The sequence below is a fragment of the Strigops habroptila genome, chromosome 6, assembly GCF_004027225.2.
Source record: "Strigops habroptila isolate Jane chromosome 6, bStrHab1.2.pri, whole genome shotgun sequence".
Taxonomy (NCBI): domain Eukaryota; kingdom Metazoa; phylum Chordata; class Aves; order Psittaciformes; family Psittacidae; genus Strigops; species Strigops habroptila.
The window spans coordinates 34,976,019-35,001,214 of NC_044282.2; the positions used below are offsets into that span (position 1 = coordinate 34,976,019).

Genomic DNA, 25,196 nt, shown 5'->3' on the forward strand with positions numbered 1-25,196 from the left:
TGAAACTTGTAGGAACTTCAGGTGAAATTTCCTAGTAATGTTTGATGTGGTTAAAAGTTACTAGAGAGAAGGCTGATGGTGCATCAATGCAGAGAAAGAATAACAAAAGCTTAATTTCCATTAAAAGCAAAAATAAAAACCATAATCAACAACAGAAAACTAAAGCAAGGGTAATATTACACTGCAATGAGAGCTGGAAATGCAATTAGAAAAAAATCAAGATTCTCCTTGAAAGTTATTCTTAAATGCTCACAGAATATAGTAATAAATTGGATTTTTGTACATACAAGGTATTCTAGAAATCTTCTCTAACTTAAAAGTTAGATATCGACAATGCTTAGACTAAAGGAGCATCCATTTTGTATCCAGATGTCTTTAAGATGTGTTGATTATACCTTTCTCACTAAACTTTAGTGACCTTTTCAGTTAAATTATTGGTTTAGTTAGGATTCATTCACATCAGAGTGGGCTACAGACCCAGGCCCTTGAGTTACTGATATTGCAGTACAGGATAAAGTAAAATAATGTTGCACTGCTTTATTATGTTAGTTATTTTAAAAGCTATGTACACAATACTGTGTAGCCCTTTCAAATAGCTACTTAAACATGGTAACCAGTGTTTCAAAGGCTTAATCAGTTTTCTTATTGAAATATATTCACCATAAAAACACACTATGCAGAGTAGACAATGTGTTTACATAGAAGCAATCAACATTTATGTCACCTTGAAGTCCATGGGTACACACTCACCAATAAGTATGAAATGTAATGCTTAAATACTCACTGGCTTAAAGGTTTATATTTGAATTGTTCAGCATCTGTTAAATGTTAATGTTTTTATGATTTAAAATGTCATACTGAGTGCAAATTTATTGTACATTGCATAATACCAAAATGATGCAATAATCATTATGGCTAGTTAGGATGAGAAGTGATAGTGTGCCAAGGATGCTGATGGGAGCTACTATAACATTTTACTGTGATATTTGCTTTAAAGCCCTAAGACATATTTAATTTATTCATACAAACATTACATACACAGTCATAAATGTCATGTGAAGTAAAAAAATAATGTATTTGTATCTATATACACCCACTGCATGAGAAACATATTTGGGGCAAAATGTAAATAATTAGTAGATTTTCTTATGGGAAAGAAGATAGCAACTAAAATAAAGGAGTGATATGCTTGGGTTTTAGTTCTTTTCATAGAGTGACATAATCATAGAATGGTTTGAGTTGGAAGAGGCTGTAAAGATCATCTAATTCCAACCCCACTGCCATGGGCAGGGACACTTTCCACTAGACCAGGTTGCTCAAAGCCCCATCTAACCTTGCCTTGGAACACTTACAGGGAGGGGGCATCCACAACTTCTCTGAGCAACCTGTTCCAGTGCCTCACTACCCTCATAGTGACAAATATTTTCCTTAATGTCTAATCTAAATCTTCCCTTTCAGCTTAAAGCCATTCCCCTTGTCCTATCGCTTTATGCCATTGTAAGAAGTCCCTCTCCAGCTTTTTTGTAGGCCTGCTTAAGGTACTGGAAGGCTGCTCAGAGGTTTCCCTGAGCCTTCTCCAGGCTGAATGACCCCAACTCCCTCAGCCTGTCTTGAAGAGAGAGGTGCTCCAGCCCTCTGATTATCTTTGTGGCCCTCCTCCGGATTTGCTCGAGCAGGTCCATGTCCCTCTTATGTTGGGGGCCTCAGAGCTGAACACAGAACTCCAGGTGGGGTCTCATGAGAAAGGAGCAGAGGAGGAGAATCACTTCCTTCAACCTGCTGACCATGTTTGTTTTCAAGCGTACGGTTGGCTTTCTGGGCTGCGAGCACACACTGCCAGCCTATGTGGAGCTTCTTGTCAACCAACACCCCCAAGACTTTCTCATGAGGGCTGCTCTCATTCCAGTCTCTGCGCAGCCTGTATTTGTGCTTGGGATTGCCCCAACCCAGATGCAGGACCTTGTACTTCTGCTTGTTAAACTTCGTAAGGTTCACACTGGCCCACCTCTCAAGCCTGTCAAGGTCCCTCTGGATGGCATCCCTTCTTTCTAGTATGTTGGCTGCACCACACATCTTGGTGTTGTCTATTCTACTGTTCATGTCACTGCAAAAGATGCTAAAAAACGCCTGTCCCAGTAGTGACCGCTGAGGAATGCTACTTATTGCTGGTCTCCACTCGGACATCAAGCTGTTGACTGAGACTCTTACACAACAACCATCCAGCCAATCTTTATCCACCAAATGGTCTATCTGTCAAATTCATGCCTCTCCAGTGTAGAGACAAGGATGTCATATGGGACAGTGTCAAACGCTTTGCATTTAGATGGTTAAAGGTCCAGTTAGATGGCACCAGTTGCTCTTCCCTTATCCACAAATGCTGTGTAACACCATTGTGTAAGGCCACCAAATTGGTCAGGCATGATTTGTTCTTAGTGAAGCCATGTTTGCTGTCAGGAATGACCTGATAGGCTTCATGATCTTGCTGGGCACCAAGGTGAGACTGACTGGCCTGTAGTTCCTCAGGTCTTCCTTGCTTCCCTTTTTAAAAATACTGTTTCCCCTCTTCCAGTCAGTGGTAACTTTAATGAGCTGCCACGACTTCTCCAATACGATAGATAATGGCTTGGCAGCTTCACTCACCAGTTTCATTAGGCCCCACAGATGCATCTTGTCAGGTCTCATGGACTTGTGCACCTTTGGGTTCCTTAGATGTTCTTGAATCTGACCTTCTTTTACAGTGGGTGGTTCCTCGTTTGCCCAGTCCATGCCATTGTGTTCTGCAATTTGAGTGGTGTGGCTGGAGCACTTGCTGGTGAAGACAGGCAAAAAAAAGTCATGGAATACCCCAGCCTTGTCCATGCCCCAGGTAACCAGGTCTCCCATTTCCTTCCAGAGAGGGCTTATATTTTCCCTAGTCTTCCTTTTATCACAGGCATACTTACAGAAGCTTTTCTTGTTGTCTTTGATATCTCTGGCTAGATTTAATTCTGTCAGTGCTTTAGCTTTCCTAACCTGATCCCTGGCTGCTCAGACAATTTCTCTATTCTTCCCAAGCTACATATCCTTGCTTCCACCCTCCTTTTTTTGCTTGAGTTTGTTCAGGAGCATCTTGTTCATCCATGCAGGCCTCCTGGTGTTTTTGCCTGACTTTGTTGGGATTCATCGCTTCCAAGCTTGGAGGATGCAATCCTTGAGTATTAACCATTTTTCTTGGGCCCCTCTTCCTTCTAGGGCTTTATTCCATAGTACTCTAACAGATCCCTGAAGAGTCCAAAGTCTGCTTTCCTGATTTCCAGGGTAGTGAGCTTGCTGTGTGCCCTCCTTGCTGCCCTATGTGGAGGAGGCTGACTTTAAATCACTAGGTGTTTATCTTTGAGAACCTGCACAGGATAGTGAAGAAAGGAAAATGAGGATAAGACATACGTTATTATATATTTTTTATGGTTCTGTGCATTAAAAAAAAAAATCAGAAATAAAGTCTTTTCTATTTATCTAAAGGAAACTAATGATACTTCATTTATAGTTTCTGCAAAAAGTGTTATTTGTAATAAAGTAAATAAAAAAATAGCCAGAAGTGAATAATTTCAAGGCAATTTATTTTCTTTCTGTAGCAAGAATAGAAATGGCAAAAATAAAAAGCTTTTAGAAAACTCGAAATAGGTGAGCTTCTCAAATAGTAATCTCATAAGTGAGCTAGTGAAACAGTGCACCTGTTCTAGCTTGATATAAAGCAGGTAAGACAGTTATGCTGAGTTACTTTAGCAGTAGTTTCCTGGATAAATGAATCTGACACCACCTTGGAGAAATGGTCTGGAAAATAGGATGGAATTTAGTGTGTATGTTTGCAAGTTACAAGTGACATCTGTGAACTTCAGCATTGTTATGTTAAATTAATCTCCAAAATAAGAGATTCAATGACTTTTCAATTACTAGTGCTAGTAGGCATTGCAGGAAGGGTTTTAGATGCTAAGTAATATAGCCATCCATAGAAATAATATTTTCTATATAGTTTTCTACAAGGTTTGCTTCTTAGAAACGGCTTTCACCATACTTACTACACTTACAGAATGAAAAAATAACATTTAGTTGTCAGAAGCCAGGGTATCAGAATTGAATAAAAGGAAACATAGTGGAAACATATTCATGCATAACTGAGGTGAACTAACTCACATTCTGGAGACCAAGAAAGGCATCAGGTTCTGCTTATAGGCAGCCGAAGGATTTTAAGTATTTGCTCCACAAGGAATAATTCAGTAGCATCTACAATGCAGGTAGAAGTGAAATCTACAAGCAGAGTATAAGCAGAGTGCTTCTTTCATATTTATCATACTCTTCCATATTTTAGTTTCATAATTCCTTCTGGAGTTTTCAGCAATTGTTTCTTGAAATTCTGATTTTTTTTTTTTTTTTGAGGAGGGATTTTTTTTTGTTTGTTTGTTTTAAGAAATTTTTTTTTCTACTTTCTTAGTGTATCACTAGTCCGGGAAAGAACGTAGGGCAGATCCACTAAAATTACACTGGGGAATTTTGAATATGGGTACAATTGATTTTGTGGTAATAAAGCCTGAAGACTGTAGTAAAAGGATATGCCTGATGAAAAAAAAAAAATCACCAAAAAAACCCAACCAAAAACCAAAACAGTTTCATTCAAACTGCAGAGAATTTCGGAAAAAGTAAGACGGAAGAAACGTTAGGAAATGATTGTGCTGAAATCCTTCTAGCTCAGTGTCTTATCTCAAGCAACGGAGAACAGATAATATGTAGAGAAGAGACAGCCATATAGTAGGGTTAAGTCCCTCAATTACTGCGGAGTGAAGAAAGGAGGAGGAAATGTAATCGTCTAGGGATTAATTATCTTCTCTTGCTGTAATAACATTTCCTGGAAGGAAGTGATTCTTATGTTTTTATCAAGACTAAATAATAAGGCAGATTTAAGTACATGCCATAGGCAGAAGTGTGATGATCAGACTGACCAGAAGAGCCCCCGTTCACAGTTTATGAAGTCATAAGATCTGTGCTTAATCATAACGATGAGGAAGATTTACCTTGGGAAAACGAAAAAGCTGATTGGTGAGAGGATGCTGCTCTTTACAAAAGTCCATTTATCTGTTTATTTTCATTTAAAAGTATTTCTTGTAGTAACTCTAGAAAACTACAATGCAGGTTTGAAGTTTAGAGAACAACATTGTGGAGGTACTTAGTTTGACTTTAGTAATAAATGAATAATTGTAGCTGGCGTTTATTAAAAAATTGTTAATAATTCTAACTCAGAGTTTTCAATATTTAAACTGATAGGGAATTAATTTTACATTAATTTTTAATTTTACAGAGGTAGAAATGTATATGATAGAGAAAACTGCTGAATGGATTTGATGCTAAAAATACCTTCCATAACTTTATCTTAATTTAAAGCTGCTTTAGGTTGCAATAACATCTTAAAGGCTGACACTTTTATTCACAGTATGAAGTATCAAACCCACATAAGACTATAATAAATATAATAATGTGGCAATATTGAAATATAACTTTTGTCTTAATCATCTTAGAAGTTTTTTCTGCATGATTTTTTTTTGAATGTAAGCTTATATTGGAGGTTTGAGGAAATAGTAAGCCTTAGGAGAAAATCCTGCAGAAATGTTAAAAATAAAAAAGTAAGAAGACACACAAAAAGAGAATACTTCCAAAACTATACACAGAGGAGTTTTCTTTGCATTTGTTTTCTTTGCATTTATGTTGAGCAGTGCTTTTCTTCAAATAAGTTGTCCTATTGAGAAAGGATCTTGTGTCTGAAATTCAGTACTATAAGCATAGCAAAAAATCTTTTTCATTTTAAGGTCAATTTAAAACCTAATCAAAGACAAATGAATATTAGAGGATTTCTGCCAAGAACTATTATTATTACAAAACCTAATGGCATTTATAAAGAGATTCAGACTCAATCAAACTGAAGTACTAGTGCATTAGCTCATCTTCTAGACACGATTTTCTTTAGAAACCAATTCATTAGAAGAAGGGGTCTTAATTGGTTTGAAATGAAAACGTAGTTATCCATTTTTACACTGGCAAAATTTTCATGGAAATTAAATGGGACCCTAAAAGTGAACTGAAGAAAACAGCATTCATTCTGACCTAGAAATTTCTATAATTTTTGAAGAATACAGGAAATGTTGTAAGTAATATTAGCAAATAAAAGCTAAGACAAAAAATGCTGTTCCAGTCTAGGTTTATTAATTTCTTAGTGTCTGGAGGTTGAAAAGAAAGAAATTTCTGGTCTTCCCAGAGCATAGATGTGTGAGATATAGATATGGATAGATACAGATATATATAAAAAATTCAAGTATACATCGTGAATCAGAATTATGATTAAAATTAAAAAAAATAGTCTTTGTGGTGATAGCCAAAAATTCAATTAAATTATACATCGATTTTAAGCACAGGAACAGTTGTTCTACGCTTTCAATGGAACAGTGACAGGCTAGTTCACTATTATCTCTCCTAAAGCAAGCACATTTTAAGGTCAGTTATGAAAGGGGCACTATTAAATTGAATCATAAATGCCTCTTTCCAAATAAACAGTGATATGATAGATTGATTTAATGACATTCAGTATTTTGGAGATTGATCTTTTGTCATATTACAACGTAAAACCATATTTATTACCAACAGCTTAGTCAGTTAAAATCTGGGGGAAAAAATCCCAGAATATAGAGAAAAGCTGTTTTATGTATTTGTACTTCTCATAATCAGGTATGTGCAAATGGAGGTAGCTGCTTTTATGATGAAGAAAACCAGAGATCTCATTGTGTCTGTGCTCTTGGATGGAAAGGACAAACATGCCTGGAGAATATTAATGACTGTGAGGTCAACCAGTGCCAACATGGAGCCACATGTGAAGATGGAATTAATAAATACAGGTACTAACAAGATGCTTTCCATAAAAGGCTTCATGGGGAAGTTTGTGCCAAATGAAGATGTTTTTCCTTTCAACAAGAATTACAAAGAGAGTTGCTATTACAGGAATATTTTTGTCAGATCATAAAATGCGATGGATACTAACTTCAAATAAACATGCATTCAGTAAGACTGTGTAGTCTGAAGTATTGCTCAGGAAGGCCTCACAAATGTTCCTCTTTGATAGACAAAGTTAAACCAACTATGTAAAATCTCAGATAAACAAACCATCTCTTCTAGTAAATGGTAAACACTTTATGACCCTGGAGTGTGACATGGAGTGACTTTTCTTATTAAAACCCAAATTATAATTTTCAAGTGAATAGTTGAAATGCTGAGTTATTTGTGGCTTCTGGGTTTGGTATTGAGAAAACTGTCAAGTATGTGCTTTCCTTAGTGAGCTGCAACAGGCTGTAGATATTTGAAAATAAGACTCTATAAAGTATGGGGGAAAAATAAATGTAAAAATATTTCTTCAGTAAGCAGAGTTCAGCTGTTCTCATAAGACTTGAATTATTTATTTTTCCTCTATAAAAACCCCAGAATAACTAAAACCTCTCCATAATGTCTGTAAGTGTATTTTGAAAGTCTTTAATATCATGCTGTGTTCTGTACTTAGAAGCACTGTAATATGCTTTATTTTTTCTACTTAGAAAAGGTTGCAATAGCAGACCAGATTAAAATTGAAGTAATTAAAGATTTCTTCCACTCCACCTCTGTTTTTATAGGATCTTCTGTAATAATAACTGCAATCCCCAATTAAGCACGAAAATACAGTAAGTACGTGATTCTCAATGTACCAGAGTTAAAATGTCAAAATACAGTCCAGTGATTCAATACAAGAGTAGATTGCAAGCTTGCAGAAAGGAAGGATGTGTACTTTGTAAGGACGGTGTGGCAAAAATTCCTTTTATTTCACTGATAATCTTTGATTTTCCTGTATGTGTCACAAAAAGAACCCTGATAGATGAACAAAGCGACATTTACGTTATGAAATCCACTAGCATTTACTGAGAAATGAGTAGGTCTGAAGAATTCTGATGAAACAAGAACTTCTGAATTTAGCTCGCTAATCCAGACTCGGGCTGCTGACTGAAAACACTAAATTCTTACTTTTGAAGTCTTTGAAAGACAAGTAAGGTTGGCAGAGCAGTCCATTTATTTAAGGAACAAGAAGACATATCATGAAGATCCAGATCCTAGGTGCATTAGCAGGCATGTTATCAGAGAACCTGAGTTCACAAGAACACAATTGGTTATTTTGCAAAGACAGTGTGCAGAGAGTTTAATGTGTAATACCTGCTCTGTTGACAGAGCATTGCTATTTCACAAGGACAGTGAAGCATTTTTAAGCGAACTAAACTATTCCTTCCATAAAAATAGTGGTATTTCCCAAGAGTTATTTATTGTCATATTTATTTCCCATTTCCAGTACACCATTAAAACCATAACAATAGGAGAGGAAATGCTGAATTTCACTACTGTAGTCATCCACCTTTTTTGAAAGAGACTTGCAATTTGCATTTCTATCCTAAAATGGGTATCACTTTTGATAAGGCAGTTATCAAGAGCTGTATTTTATGCAAAGTAGTTTCAGGAAGACATATGAAAACTGTCAGCAGAGTATATGGAGAACTAGAGGTGTAAGTGCCATTAGCAGCCCTACTGAGATCCATTTTTAAAGCTGTTATAGTCATTCAAAACATTACTTACCTTTCTCTTATCCACTTACTAAGTTAGCCAAAATGTTATGTATTAGTTATATGTTATTACATGCTTTTATTTACTGTAATAAATGTAAAACTAGACTTTTCTCTGAGTTAAGAAAACTTTACTCCTAAGCTAATTATTAAACTTTGTTTATAATATATTGTTCTAGTGGTAGCTTGCTGTAGTAATGCTAAGAGCAGGAAAGCATGGAAAGTATCCAGCTTAGCTTCAAGAACATACCCTTCTTTTGAGGTCTCACATTTACAAGCTGTCAGGTTTTTCCAGATTGGAAATAAGTGCTCAGCTGTATGTAATTTTTCTAACTTTCAGTCTCCTTACCATGGCATAGTCTTTTTCTCCTCCGATTTTGAAATGACTGTTGCAGACAGTAGTGTCACATAATATATGCAGAGAATTTCCTTTGAGTACAGGATGGGGAATTGCTCTGTGTGAAGGAGGGGGACTTTAAAACTATGATAGAGGATAGTACTCAGTAAGGCTACATAATAAGAGCAACATAATTACAATAATAAGTCTTAGGAGTTTTACTCCTTTGGCTTAGTGAGCCATCTGTTACAACTAGAGTGGACTAAATTATACTATCACAAAACCACTAATTCTAATTAATTATTGCACTTCCAGCTGAGTCTGTGCTGTTTGAGATATCATGACATAAGTTAATCAGCATGTATTTAAAGTGATAACTTCTCCAAAGAGTTACTGCTCCTGCCACTGGGTTGACGGTGTAGCTGTCAATACGATGAATCAGGCAGATACCATGCAATAGACCAATCGCATCCGTGTGCCAAAAGAATCTCTTGACCTTTGGTCACATATACAACAGAGAAAAAACAGATTCATTACCTCAGTAAATAGAAAATGTTGCTACATGAAAGAGTATTTGAATTTTCCTTTCAAAAAAAATGGTATTGTTTCATTATGTTGTGAGAGAGAAAAACTGGTTTAACATGGGTCAATGAAAAGCATTTAATAAATAATCAAAGTGAAAGAATTCTTCAAGGAGTTGATACTCCTGCTTTGAAATCCAAACGGTGAATTATTACTCTGTTTTCTTCAACCTTGTAAATTTATTCCTTACTGTTACTGTTGTTTGGACAACCAAGATCCTAACTGAAACAACTCCTAGTAGATATTTTATCATAGTCTATTTAGTGAAGGGGAGCAACAGAGGGAAAAGACGGAATTTAAAATTCAATGTAGTTTCAATTACCTGTCCTATTTCTCCTGTTTCTTCAGTCCAGTCTATTCAGATAAGTTTTAGACATACCATAGCCCCAGGAAAGCCCTGCAAGAAGGACTGAGAACTATTAGATTAAGACATTTGAAGAAGACGTATTCTAGAATTTACCACTATTTAAAAGGTAACTAATATGTTTTTAAAATTATTTTAGTCTACAGCTATAGCTCTGAGGTCAGCATTTCATGAGTCTTTATGCAGGAAAACTTCCAATTAAGAAGCAAGATTAGGTGTACAGTACAGCTTGAATTGCCAGCTCATTTTTCAGTATTCAGTACATAAATTTCAGTGTGTATAATTTAATCTTGAATTAATCTCCCTAGGAGAGTATAAAGCCTTACCTAGTGACACATTGTTAAATAAAATGTTTTAGAATACAAGATACTTCTTTGCATGATGCCAGCAAGAGTATGAAAAGTAAACATAATTCAGATAACTTTTCTGTATCACAGAATTTAAAGCTTCTATTACTTCATTGATCCTTGACTTTTTCCGTTTTCTGCCAGCTGGATAAATTAGGCTGTTAGATTACATTGTTTTTTAGTACCTAATTTTCCATTTTTAAGTTTATTCATCCTATACTAGATACGCAATTTGACTTCAGGACCTACTTGACAGTGCCATATAAAGTTAGTACTATGATATACAGAGTTTTCTGTAACAATAACAGTCTTCTTTCGCTAGAGAAAGAAGAAAAATACTTTTCCTCACTTTGCTACAACTCCAGAAGGTAGGTGAATATATGTTGCAATTTCTTGGTGAATATCTCTGTAATAAGTTACACAACAGCTTTTCTGCAGAGCATACAGATGCTTACAAAAAGCCAAAGCAAAACTTTGAAAAATAACCTTTTCATCCATTTTATGAATGTGTGTGAGTTCATACTTCAACTAGAAAAGAAAATACTAAATACTGGGAAAATGCAGTTAATCTGTTTGGAATACTATAATTTAAAACCCCAGACATTTTTTAAAAAACAAAGTAGAGAGGTAACTGGGAAGTCTTTGCTAATACCAGGCTTCAGTGCTTCGATACGCCTTCTGTCTCAAGATACAAAATAGCTAGCTGGGTCATCTCCTAGCACAGATCAACATAATCAAATCTTCAATATGTTCTTTGCCTTTTTTCAGTAATTTTGAATATTCATCTGTTGTACACAGTTACTTCCTCAATGGCACAAATCGTACTACATCTCTTCAGTGCAGGCAGTCTATGGTGACATTGTGACAGCTGCCCTGCCTGGACTAACTAGTAGGAACTTGCTTACCTGCACACCTGCTGTTCTAGAGCTCTGGTGCTAAAAAGTTATATCCCACTCCATATTGCTAGGAACACATTGCAGCTATTCCATAACCATCTGCATTTGAGTAACATGTCCCTTCTTAGACTAAATTCCATGCCTGACGTATCTGCATCTCCATTTAACATTTATTTTACAGGCATATCAAATTACAGTGCAGTGTTAGCCACATTTAGGCATTGGAGTAGCAACATATCATCATCTGCATGGTATGTGTGGGAGCAGAGCAGTCCGCAGTAGGATAACGGTGGCTTGTGTTTGGTATACACTAAATACTAAAATCAATGTTTGTAGCAAAAGCATTGAGGTATTGGTTTCCCCTCCCAGGATCTGTTATACTCAAAATCTTGATACAGGCAAAAGAGAGCATATGTGAAGCTAAGAAATTGCTGTTGTTCCCATTAATGTTAATACAAAGCTTCCTCATATTTACCTTTTCTTTCATGCCATGTTTGTCCTTTCAATGTTCCCCCAGTTTGTAAAGTTGATGTTTTAGTCTTCCTTAAGAAAGTAGTTGGGGGGTGTCATTAGGTGTCCCACCCTCTCCAGAGTTGCCACTCCCAGAACTGAAGCTAGAGCAGGGAAGGCAGCAGTTACTGAGCCCCAGGGCAGGGGTTATACCATTGAAACCCAGATCAGGCCATAGCGAGGCTGAGCCCCAGCACACAGCGGGGGTGTCCTTCTGATAAGGGTAGACAACAAGTTTTCTGAGCTAGAGATTCACTCACAAGTAGAAATTCTGGTATTGTAGATATCTGTATAATTTATTTTTTTTTTTAATTTTTGTAGAGAAGCAGTTCAGCTTTGCAGCAAATTAAAACTGCAAATCAATTCATGATTCAAAGCATTTGCCATCATGTTCAGTATTTTAGTGCAGTTGAAATATTAACACAAGGTCATATTCATTAAAATCTAATGTGGTGATTGTATTTTTCCTACTACAAGTGTAAAAGACTTAATTACTTATAGATCATTGGTCTGGATATTATTTCTAAGACAGGAAGGAAAAGATATTTGAAGTTCAGCTGTGTCAATGTTATGCCAGCAGAGTGTTTATCAAAACTCTGTTCAAGACCCATTTCATAGATTGACTTAGTGATGAAATGATAACATCTATTAAACACCTTGTATCATTTAGAATCTTACAAAAATGTTAAGGCTGAAAATAAATGCAGTCAGATGCTGATATCCAAAGCCTGCAGAACAGTACTGACTATTATACAGTAAATTTAAGAAATATGCATAGAGCGATCCATATCAGCCTTGTACATTGTACTGTTGAATATATAATGCAAGTGGTAACTATTACATGTTAGTGCTGTTACATTAACAAAAAAGGCACCAAACTCAATGACCTGACTAGTTTAGACTTTTACTGCATAAAAATGGCAGTATTGAAAAATCAACACATTATAAAGTGCAGATTTTAAATAGAGGCCATTACTAACCTACGCATTTAAATATTTTTTAGCCTTTCTTTGTGGATTTTCTATATACGATGTTATGTACTGAAGTTTGTTGTAAACATGCCATTAGAATTTTATGTAGATCATTATAAATTGTAAGGAATTTGTTGAACTTTTAGATCCCATCACCTCTAAACTTCAGTCTGAATTATAAACAAATGATAATAATTCTTAGCTGTTTTAATCGTCAACACATAGTAAGAAATTAAATTGTTACTAAGAGGACTAGAGTTCTCCTCTTTGCATTGGTATGTGACTTTGGCAAACACTAACAGAACAAAACCTCTTTCTGTACCATTAGTTTGTAGTTTTACATTGTTCTAGACCACTGCCACAGATTTGGGCTTGACTAGTAGCATAAGTCAGCCACTTTGTTTCACATGACATGAAGATCCATGACGCTCATTTTGAAATGACATTCTTACTACCATGCTGTCTGTGATTTTATAGTATCCTTTCTGTACATAGGGTCTTTCTTCTACTGACTTACAATTATCAATTACAATTATATAAATTATCTAATTAGAATTTCTGCAACTCTAACACAAAAATATAGGGATAATAAGGAAGGACTGAAGCAAACAGCCACATGAACATTCTCTTCTGTTAAAAATAAAGAGATAAAATACACTTTCTGCTGGGTGGATCAGTAGGGGAACATTGCTACAATCAAGCCTTCCTTAACTTGTTAGTTCTTTCCAGCTTCTAAATAACATTTCTATGGATCAAGACTATGTAAGATTATTGTAAGATTATCTCCTCCTGTGCAAGGAGACCTCTGGACATGATAAAGAGAGGATCAATCAAAGAAAGGGATTTTCTAATTTTATGATACGTGGATCAGCTATAGGATAATCCACCTTTATTTTGATTCACACACTTAAAAAAAAAAAAAAGGGAGAAAAGGAAGCACAAAAAAGCCATCTCCACTCTTACACAATTTACATGTCATCCTGCTGAAGTTATATAAAATTCTATAGATTGGTGGGGGTTTTTTTCCAGTTATAGAATGAACGTGCAACCTTGGTTGCAATTTTTATACTGATTCATAAAGCATTTTTATACTGATTTTACGTCCAGAGGAAGCAAGATTTAATAATGCGTTCTTTTATTTGTCACATTCTAGCAAGCAACTAATAATTTTCAGAGAAGAATTCTTAAGATGCATCATGCTCATTGTTTGTATCAGTTTGCTATTTGAATATTGTCATTGGAAGCTTCATATTAAAAGCTGTATAACTACTAGTTTGTCCCATCTAAATAGCTAAAATTTTGATTATTGTGTAGTTCCATTTAATTATGACAAGCAGTCTATGTAAAACAAATCTACTTAGTGACTAATTAAAGGTAAAGAAAGAAGATTAAAAAAATTGCAATTAATTTGTGAGAAATTCAAAGTGAAAATAATGATAACATTAGTCATTATTGACCCATATATTCAAGATTTTTTTTTTTTTCCCCTCCTCGTGTCTCAATAACAGGTGCATATGTCCCCTTGGTTACACTGGCACATTTTGTGAACTTGATACAGACAACTGCATTGGAAACCAGTGCTCTGAATATGGTTTCTGCCAGGACCACTTGCATAATTACAGCTGTATCTGTGTGCCTGGATATGAAGGACCCTTTTGTGAAGTTGAAATTAATGAATGCTCAAGTTCACCTTGCAAAAATGGAGCTACCTGTATGGATTTAATTGACCACTTTTCGTGTCATTGTGCTGCTGGGTTCAGAGGTAAGTTTTCTCTTTTGAAATGACTTGGACTACAGATGTGATTGTCCAGTTATGTGTAAGGGATGTTTATATGATTGCATAACAATTCTTATATATATATACATATGTATCTATTGGAATGAATTAGCATGGAAACACTTAGATTGTGTCTCCTAATTGTTCCTCAGGTGACCTTCTCTCCACTAAATATACAATGCTTTGATGCTTTTGGCAAAAAAATTGATCAAGTTCCAAACCACAGTTTTAATCGTATTATTTTGATTTTGCTGTTTTTCAGCCTGTCCATGTCCATTGCATGGATTTAGTCAACACAGGCTGATAAGAACAAATGTTTTGGTACAGAACAGGAAATTCTAAGCATGAGGAGGAATGAGAACAGCAGTATCATCTCTCGACATGTATGAATATAAACAGCTATATTTGAGTGGGTTGTTCAGACTCCCCTTCTACTCACCAGAGATGGGGCATCTGCCTATCTTGGACATCTGTTCTAGGATGAGATACATTGTAGATTTCTGCATTGGGTAAATGAATCCCACACAATCTGATAATGTGATTCCCTTTAGTTCCAGTTTTCTGTTTTGTGTGAATACCCTAATACAAAGACTATGTGTGGGAGGCAGAAAATAATTTTGGATTCAGCAATACTGAAATGTTGCATTCCCAGTCTTTAGTCCAAGTCATTGAACAAATGCATTAATGCTTTGAATGCTTCTCTATCTTTATTGACAATCTGTGGTACACTACCACTAACAATGACAAAAATAAATAGTATAGTATGTACAGTGTCATCTGTACTAACTAATCATTACTTGCAGCTTCTTCTTTAAGCTGCTGAGGGCTTTTGTTCCAATTCAGGGAACATGCGTAGTACTAGATGTGTAAGTCCCAGTTAAAGCACTGAGATAACACATGCATTTGGATCTTTCTGGGTCACTGCCGCAGTTCTGAGCTATAAAGTAATTGTAACTTCAGTGCTAATTTTCATTATAATTTCTGCCCAGCTACACTTACTTTTAATATGTCATTTTTAATTTTTAATTTTAAGTACATTTATATTCGTTTATATTATATACATTTATGTATGTGATACATATTTGCAGATTTATTGTCCTCAGTTTGAGTTGAGTATGTAAGTTCTTGGGCATTTGAATACACATTTAATAAAAGATGATACATCCTCTTCATGCTCATTTATTAATAAATGTGTAACAAAACAGAGGATTGTCCCTGGGGTAGCCTAAATTCTGTTATGATAGCACGACTAAATGACTGCAACTGAAGAGAAAAAAATACTTGGCTCCCCTGTACAAAATCTAGCATAATATATTTCCATTTCATGGCTGAAGCTCCAACTCATATTTTGGACTTTGGACTTCATGGCGAACTTCAGCCACCTCAATGTCTGCTCTACGGGCAGTGCAGTGGTGTGTAAGATCTGCTTGGAAGAATCCCATGGGATAAAGCTCTGGAGGGAAGAGGGGCTCAAGAAAGCCTATCACCTCCTCCAAGCTTGAGAAGTGTTCATCTCAAAGAGCAGGAAGTCAGGCAGAAATTCCAGGAGACCTGTATGGATGATCAAGTAGGTCCTGGACAAACTGAAAGACAAAAAACATGCAGAGGGTTAAAGCGAGGAGAGGTAACCTGGAAGGGTTATGCAGAGGCATTATCTGAGCGTGCAGTGGTAAAGTTAGGGAAGCAAAAGCCCAAATGCAGTTGAATCTGACAAGGGATGTGAAAGACAACAGGAAGGGCTTCTACAAGTGTGTAGGTGATGAAAGGAAGGGTAGGGAAAATGTGGGCCCATCGCTTAATGAGATGGGACATTGATGACACTGGATGTCGAAAAGTTTGAGGTACTGAATGCTGCCTTTACCTGTACTGGTAAGACTGTCCTTCAATAATCCAACAACCTGGAGACCAGAGGGAAATTCCAAAGCAAGAAAGGCGTGCTCTTGGTGGAAGAGACTCAGGTTTGGAAATACCTAGGCAAACTGGATATACGTAAGTCCATAGGTCCTGACAGGATGTACCTACAAATGCTGGGGGAGCTGGCAGATGTCACTGTGAGGTCACTGTCAATAAACTTTAACTGATCATGGTGATTAGCAGAAGTCCCCAAAGACTGGAAGAAAGTAAACATCAATCCTATGTTCAAGAAATGCAAAAACAAAGACCTGGAGAACTACAAGCAGGTCAACCTCACCTTGATCCCTATAAAGGTGATGGAGCAGCTAATCCTGGAAACCATGAATGACAAGAAAATAATCTGGAGTAGTTAAGCATGGATTCACCAAGGCTTAGTCGTGCTTGACCAACTTGATACACTTCTACAATTAAAAGATTGGCTTGGTAAATGAGGGGAATGCAGTATACATTGTCTACTTTGACATTAGCAAGGCTTTTAGAACTGTATCTGACAATATCCTCATGAAAAAACCTGATCATGTGTGAGCTGGATGAGCAGACAGTGAGGTGAATACTGGATGAACAAGGTCCAGAGGGTGGTGATCAGTTGCATGAAGTTAAGATGTGAACCTCAGAGTCCTGGTGGATACCAGTATGAGCCAGCAATGTGCTCTTAACAAAGAAGACAAATTCCTGGGCTGCATTAGGAGGTGTTTTGTCAGCAGATTTCTCTACTCAACACTAGTATTGAGGCCACATCTGGAGTACTGTGTCCAGTTCTGGGCTCCCTGGTATAAGAGAGGCATGGAACCACTGGAGAGATTCCAGTGAAAGATCACAGAGATGACTAAGGGAATAGATCATCTCTCCCATGAGGAAAAGCTGAGGCTGCTGAGTCTGTTCAGCCTGGAGAAGAGAAGGCTTTTGGAGGGATCTCATCAATGTGTATAAATACCTGAAGGGAAGAGTGCAAAGAAGATGGAGCTGGGCTCTTTTCAGTGGTGCCATGACAGAACCAGATGTAGTGTGCAAACTAAAACACAGGAGGTGCTGTCTCAACATCAGGAAAAGTTTTTTTACTGTGAGGGTGACTGAACACTGGCACAGGTTGGCCATGGAGGTTTCTGAGTCTCATCCATAGAGATACTCTAAAGCTATCTGGACAAGGTCCTGGAAAACTGGCTCTGAGTGTTTCTGGTTGAGCAGGGGGATTGGACGAGATGACCTCCAGAGATCACTTCTCAACCTCAACCATTCTGTGGCTCTGTGAACATGAGAACTTGCTTATATAAATTATATAATGATGTGTTACTGGAAAAATCACCCAATGAGGTATTACATAATAACATTTCCATACAAACAAAGAAAAAAGAAATTTTACAATATTACCCATTTGGTATAACTCATTATCACATGTGTTGAGTATATTGAATTCTGATTTTTCAGAGAGTATAAACCACAAACACTTAATAAAAGGCTGTTTAAACTTATAAAAATGTTATTACTACCCTAGCAATTCCATTTTCATATAATCTCTGAAGGTTTATGATCCTGGGACATCTTCCAGCACAGGACAGATTTGAAGTTTGGTCATAACGCATGCTACAAATCAATGAAGAGCATTTCAGTGTAATACTGAAAAACCACATTTATTTTCACCTATTTTGTGTGTGTGTTTTTTATGCCATTTATCTGTAATTCAATTTTCACATATCCAGATATACTACTTTTTTTTTTTTTCCATAAATAGTAAATTCACTTTCAGATGAAATATCAAAGGCAATAGTAAATAAATTAAAGAAGTTATTGTTTCCCAGGACTCTGTAAATCTCTGGGGAACTATCATACTTTGTGAACTAGGATTCATAGATTTGCAAATAAGCCATGATTTCCCAGTCACCAACTTGTTTTCTCTTCTGCTAATGAGTAAATCCCTGGGTGCTCTTTGATATAACATTAGAATCAGTTTTTATTTCAGAAGCAAAATTTTACATAGAGAACTCATAGCTGTCTCCTCTCTCTAGATGATTGATCTGATGTCTAGCAACATTTCTAAAATGCGTTATATTGTATTAGCTAGGGACCCTTTAGGCACTTTTCAGAAAAAATCCAAGGCTTGGTTATTTGCACAGTAAAAACAAATACTTTATAACATCATGTACCACAATCTTTTCTTGTGAACTATAAACTGTACTTGTGATTGAAACTTCAAAATGGAGATGGCTGGAGTATTCTCTACTGCTTAGAAGAGAATTTGGCCTATATCAAACCAGGAAATTTACCGTATGATTTTTAAAAACTGAATCATAGAATCATAGAATGGTTTGGATTGGAAAGGATCTTAAGATCGTCTAGTTCCAACTCCCCTGCCATGGGCAGGGACACCTTCCACTAGACCATGTCGCCCAAGGCCCTGTCCAACCTGGCCTTGAATTACAGGTAAAAAAATTCAAAGTGAATGAGCGAGCCCCGTGCAGGCAGTACAATTGCTAAGCAAAGCATAGTCCTGCAGCATCTAAACAGGTCAGGCAGAGTCAGGGGCTGGTAACAGAGTCCCTCACAAACCCCAGGTATTGCAAGCAGTGGACAAAGTCCAGGGTCCATCCGTGGAAGCAAGTTAGAAGCAACAGGAGACAAGGCCAGAGACAATACTATAATGTACATACAAGGGGTCCATCCAGAGAGAAAAAATACTTACAATGTGGGCTGAAGTCTGTTCCTGAGACAGGGCCAAAGGGAGGAAACAGCAGACCTACAGAATAGTTCAGGTCAGATCTGCGGGCCTACAGCTGGGTGGAGCTGAGCTGAAATGATGCTTGTTGTGCAAGGGGCCAGGTGTGTGGGAAGGTCCCACATGGGGCTGCTTAGGGAAATTAGAGAGTAGAAGTGTTCTCAAGGTCCTGATACCTGCTTATATTAGCAGAGTCACCTGATATTATGAAAGTATTATTTCTGCTGCATGAATGAAGGCAGTTGGGTTCAGTTGGTTAGTTTACACACCCTTTCTGTGTTTGAAATATCTGCTTCATTTCCATTCATATAGTTCCTATTTTAATAGGGCAAGGCCATCCTGTAGCACAGCTCATGTCTCCTCCCACATCATCACCACCAAACAGGTCTAGGCTGGGTGTGTGACTCAGGGTATTGGACAGTGCAGCCTCTAGGGGGGCTCTGGCTGGCTTTTTATGCCAGGGGAGACTGGTTATCCTTGGCACCCTGTGCCAGTGCAGCTAGTCTGTCAGATGTACAGTGTAATCCCATGGAGACAGATGAGCTGGGCTCGCGAGTTGAAGAGTCATAGACTTTCTCTGAGTTAAAATTCTTTCAGGGAAGCTAAGCCAGTGAAGTGATTTAAGACAAGATCATATAAATCAGTTTCAATCTGGAATAAGTGTTCATAGAAAGGTTTACACTGTATGAGGTAAATAATAATAAAAATTGTTTTGTGTTTTTAACTACTGTGATTTCTTACACAGAAAAGACCTTGAATAAAAGAAAAAAAAGAAAAGACCAGATGTGTAGAACAGCAAAGTCGAAAAAGGGAAATGTCGTTAAATTCACTGAGGCCGCACTTGGAACTGTCTGTCTTGCTTTTTCACAACTGCATTTTCTGCAAAGTTAAGCAGCGATGTTACCGAGGTTGATACCTCTCTTATCTAACACAATACCTTACGTTGCCTAAAACGCAGCAGAATTATACCATGTGTTCTCATGTACATGACTTGAATGCTTTATGTATATTTTATAGAATGGTAGACATTAAGGCAGGAGGGTTGTGAAGACAGCCTTCAAATATATTGTTACTGGTTTGGATACTAGTTGAACTTAAAAAAACTCCTGTCTTTTTTCAGCAGTACTTCATTAACATTACGTGAAGTGGAATTCTGAATAATATGCTTTTCATCAGATCTGGGAATAGAAAAAAATGAGCTTATATCTTGGTGTAATATTTCCTTAACTAAAGAGTTTTAGTTAAAAAAAAAATCCTAAATTTTTAGACATCCTTTTACTAATTGTGATCATTCTGTCTGTCTTTGCATTGTCAAACTTCATATTCTGTTATGTCTATAAAACAAAAGTTGGTATAAACAGTATGTAAATTAAACTTTCTATGTTGATATTTGTGCTTCATAATGTGTTTCATAATTCAGACAAAGATGTTAATAGTAGTGGTGACAGTTAATGAGATACTTGCACATAATGTATATTACATTGAGAAAAGCTCTCAGATTCCAGTTTTATTCTAATGTCTGAATATTGTATGTGAGAATGACATGAAGTTAAATTTATTCTGATATGTAAAATCAGTTTTGTGGATATTCTGCAAAATCTAAAAATAGTTCCATTGGTTCAGTTTGAAGTTAAGGTCTTTAAATTAAGCAGAAATAAAACACAGAAAATTTAAACCACTGAAAGGTGCAAACTTTCAATCTAGTGATCTTACAGTGTTGCTCTTGCTTTTGAAGTGAAGGAATATTCAAGAAGGCTTCATCCATTATATTTATGAAAAGGAATATTTATTTGTTGTCTTTGCTCGCCAGTTATTTTTCCCTAAGAACTTAAGAATATCTCAATTTGCTAAAATAGTATTTTTTTAAACAGAGCGAGTTACATCAGTAATGCTGGTGGATGACTAAATACCTTTGCTAAATTTTTTAGCATGCACCTACTCAGATCCTTAGGCTTGTTTCAAGATTTTTGTGCTCCCACAGAATAACATTTCTTGTGTATCATCAATGTGCCTGTATAAAATGTTGCTGTTAAGCATAAGGCCATGCAGTTTGCAAGAGTGACAGTTTCCTAAGCAGCCGTAATTATTTGTTTTGTATTTTAAGAACACTGCAATTTTTTACAAGATAAAACACACTATAGAGTTAGTAGAAGTAGAATTGGCTCGTGATGAATTTTAACATTCTCTTTATACTTCAGAATTTGGTGACATGATCCCAGTAAATTGTTCAGGAATTCAGATCTTAAGCTAAGATTTATTAAATAACTAATAAAATATTACATTTTACTTCTAATTATGTTTGGATGTGTTGCATTAATATTAAGCGTAAAAGTGTAGCTGCAGAAAATATTTACATTGGCATACTTTGATGTTGAAAGTAATTTGTAGCTAATTAGTGATTTTTATCTGATGTTCAAAGGTTCTCATCAAGCATTTCAAGCTCTTAGTTGAGATTAGTTGCATGGTGGGGAAAAAAAAGGCTTCTCTGTACTTGTCCAGCTTTTTTCGTGTCTCAAATACTCAGAAAATATGGCCTCATGGTACCTTCATAGATTTTTTTTTTTTGATTCTCTCTGAAATGTTGTTGAAATACTGTCCATATATTGCCATTGTACTCTGAGGACATGAATTGCTGAATTTCCCTAGCAACTCTTTGCAAGTAGATTTAGGACATGCCTTTTGTCAGATGCGACTACCAGTTTAATGGCACTCCATGTTATGGCACATAACCAGAAGAGCTAGTTACTGTCTAAGGTACACAAAATGCAGTTGTCTTTTATTTTTGCTACATGTGCATTTGACTGGCAGAAATTGCACTAAAACATGAAGGCTTTTCCAAGTTTTAACAAGATTCATAGGTAAAAAATGCTTTTCTCCTAGCCTTTTCTGGAATGCAGAGAATTACCCAAAACTGCATTGTTAACTTTTAGATGAAAAACAATGTCAGTTTTTCATACCAGCATATAGTGTATTTATCAGTAGCTAGATAGGAAAATCAGAAAGAAAACAAAAGTGATCCTGAAGGAATGGTAACAGAGATGCATAGAAACTAAAGTCCTAGCTATATATGCCGACAATACTGTGAGTTTGTCAGGAAGAAAAACGATCTGTATTTAATTTTCAACTGGAATATTTCAGATATCTTGTTATTTTTCTAAATCCTTCTGCAAGTACTGTTAGGTAGCACAACTTGTAAATCAGTCAGTGGTTTTCACAAATATTTTCATCACTTATGAGAGAGGTATTCTCAGTGCTTGATAACTCAGATGAGGCTGAGTGGCATGTAATTGCTTCTTTGTCAACTGAAGTAATTTAGCCGTAATAACAGCCTCCAGCATAAAATCATCGCCTTTGTTAACAGAGCAGGGTTTTTTTTCCTCTTTTCCTTGTTCTCCTAAATGAAGAATGGAATTCATACACACCTAGTGTAGCCATAGGCAAATAAAAGCAAAATGTCTGAAGCCAAGAAGTTTTCTATTAAACAAGTATAGCATGTATATCTCTACAGCATTAGTTTGGACATTTGGGATTAATTGTCTAAATTGGAGCTAAATCTATGGAGTGTTTCAATATAGATGAATACATTAATAAAAACTGTACTCCTTGAAGTCTTAAAATAATGGAGGTTAGTGTCATGAGATCAGAAACAAAATTATTTTTCTGATGCCACTAGTGAGAATTTCTTTGCGATACATTATAGCAGATATTTATTTATTTCCAAATGAAGATGCAAAATAAATTTTCTTTTTCAGCACCCTTTCTCATATTGATGGAATCATTATGCTTCCTGTCAGCCTTGGAGTGGGAGAATGGTTTTGATTCTTTTCTCATGTTTTCTGCACACAATCAAGTTTTGTCACTACTCCTCAACACAGCTAAGGCTCCACTGTTCATCTTATGTCTCAAATTCTTTTAGCCTTCATTATTTCATCATCCTCTCAGGACTCCTCAGGTGTCATATCATTCCATATAGTTCAGTTGAAACATAGCCACAGAATTAACCTTTCGATCAGGTGTCATTTTGATTCTGAATTCCTCCAAGGGTTTAACTTGCCCAGTACATGCTATTTTTTGTTCCCTTTTGGAAACACTCTTATTTGACAGCTGCCCTCTGTGTCTTTGTTCTTTTCTCTTATTTCCCACCATCCCATCAGCATTTCCAGCCTGAATGACCAATTTATGGTACTGTTATAAAACTGTTGCAGTTGTCTCTGCATATTGTCCATTTTATCCCCGAAGAACTATTTTCTTGGGACTGAACACAGGATGCCATATATTGCATTAGATACTGCCATTTAGGGAAATGAATTTCAGCCTAAATGCTTAGTTTTAAGCATGGATCTGTAGTCAGAAGCCTACATGTATTCAACTGATTTCCTGCTGAATGTCACACCCATTTCCTATCCTAAATGGAAAGAAAATCAAAGGAGATGGTTAAGAACAGTCCACAAGGAATTACAACTGTTTCAGCCGTGTCTTAAATTTATGGTACTATCCAGGTCGGTAAGATACCTTTGCTGCCTTAGATTCAAGAGGAAAACAGCGCCATTGTCACAAAAAGGCAGTAAGAAGTTCAGAAATCTCTCAATATTATGAGTAAATGAGGATGATCTCAATGCATAATTTCCCTTAGAATTGCAGTTGCTTGATTTTATCCTTTTATGTGTCAGGAGTACACCACAACTCAAGGGAGCTGAAAGAATCTATTTCAAAGAGTTTTTTTCTTGTACATGCTGCAGTTTACCCATGGCTTGTGGTCAGATGATTTACTTCTACAGGAAACTGTGCGCTACTCTCCACTTGTCTATGCAGAAGACAACATATGCCAATATATTTCCATTTCTTTTTATCAAAAGAGACCTACCATAATCAGGGAATTGACTCTGGAAATGGATCTGAACTAGAAAACGTAATGAAAGCAAAATATCAGAATTAGATCATAAAGGATGCACACAGTGCTGTTACCTTAGTAGCACTTCAAAGAATAAAATTAAAAGTAACCTAGAAAAATATTCATGTTTTGTCCATTCCTCACTTGTGCCACAGTGCACTCCAAGCAGCACTCAGCAGCTGCTGCAAGCAGATAGCTTTTTACTTTACTGAGTTACCTGAACTCTCCATAGTCTCTGCTTGTGCCACCCCCTTTTCATACAGATATCTTGAAGTCTTACAGAAAATGTAGAGCATGTTTAGAGGCAGGGAGAGACCCTAATAGGAGCCACTCTGCCATAAGTTTATTTGTGGAAGAGAACCTTGGTACTACTATGGGCTTCTCCAGTGGAGGCCTTTTATATCTAGTAGTTTCCCAAAATACAGGTTTTGTGAGCTGACTCTCTTGGTTCCTAAGATTGTATGAGAGGGCACATATGAGTGCTGCAGATAAGAGACCAAATACTTTCCACAGTGGAAAGAGTTCAGAGGAATTTCAGCATTCGTTTTGGTTTTATCTTATTCTTTGAGGTTCACAGAAAGCCCAGCATACTTTGTACACTGCTAACCTGTGGTAAGTACTGAATATCTGATTTGCCTCCATATTCCTGTGGATGGAAGTAACTTTTCCTGTTACAAATCAAAGCAACCCCTATTGTAGACTGCAAATCTACATTTCACTGTACTTCCTACCTTTGCTCCTAATTATTTCATTCCCTCTCATCTGTATTTTGCCTCATTAAATATTCTTCAGTGACTTGATCATTCTCGTCCTTTGTATTATATGGAGAAAAGAAATATCCAATATCATAGTACTGACAACTTTCTGTAGAACATAGGCTCATCTCTGCTGTTATATGTAACTGTCTGTAAATTAGTGTTGGCCTTACTTTCATATGCTTTCGTATTCAGTGACACTTTGCTGTTCTTTTTTTGAAGGACACAGTGAGTGAAATGAAAGAAAAGAATTGACACAACTGAACAAAAATTGCCTGAATATAGTAATTTTGTATAATGGAAAAAAGCTCCAGGTTTATGCATATTCTCAGTAGGAAAGCTTTCTATTTTCCTGATTCTCATGCTTCCAACACTGCCTGTCAAAATGGACTGTCTTGTAACCAATAAAGTGGAAAAATTCATGACACACAGGATGTCTGTCAGTATTCCTGTGTACTCAGTAAGCGAGTGCACTTTGGCCAGTGGGTTCA

At 36.5% G+C, this 25,196-nt stretch overlaps 1 protein-coding gene across 1 annotated transcript in view; it reads left to right on the forward strand.

The window, feature by feature from the left end:
* The window catches only part of EYS (eyes shut homolog), a 797,046-nt gene that overhangs the window by 92,785 nt on the left and 679,065 nt on the right, over window positions 1-25,196 (forward strand). Inside the window, exons 9-10 of the mRNA XM_030490420.1 lie at window positions 6,748-6,914; window positions 14,167-14,420. Coding sequence (XP_030346280.1) covers window positions 6,748-6,914; window positions 14,167-14,420 — 421 coding nt within the window. The remainder of the gene's footprint in view (window positions 1-6,747; window positions 6,915-14,166; window positions 14,421-25,196) is intronic.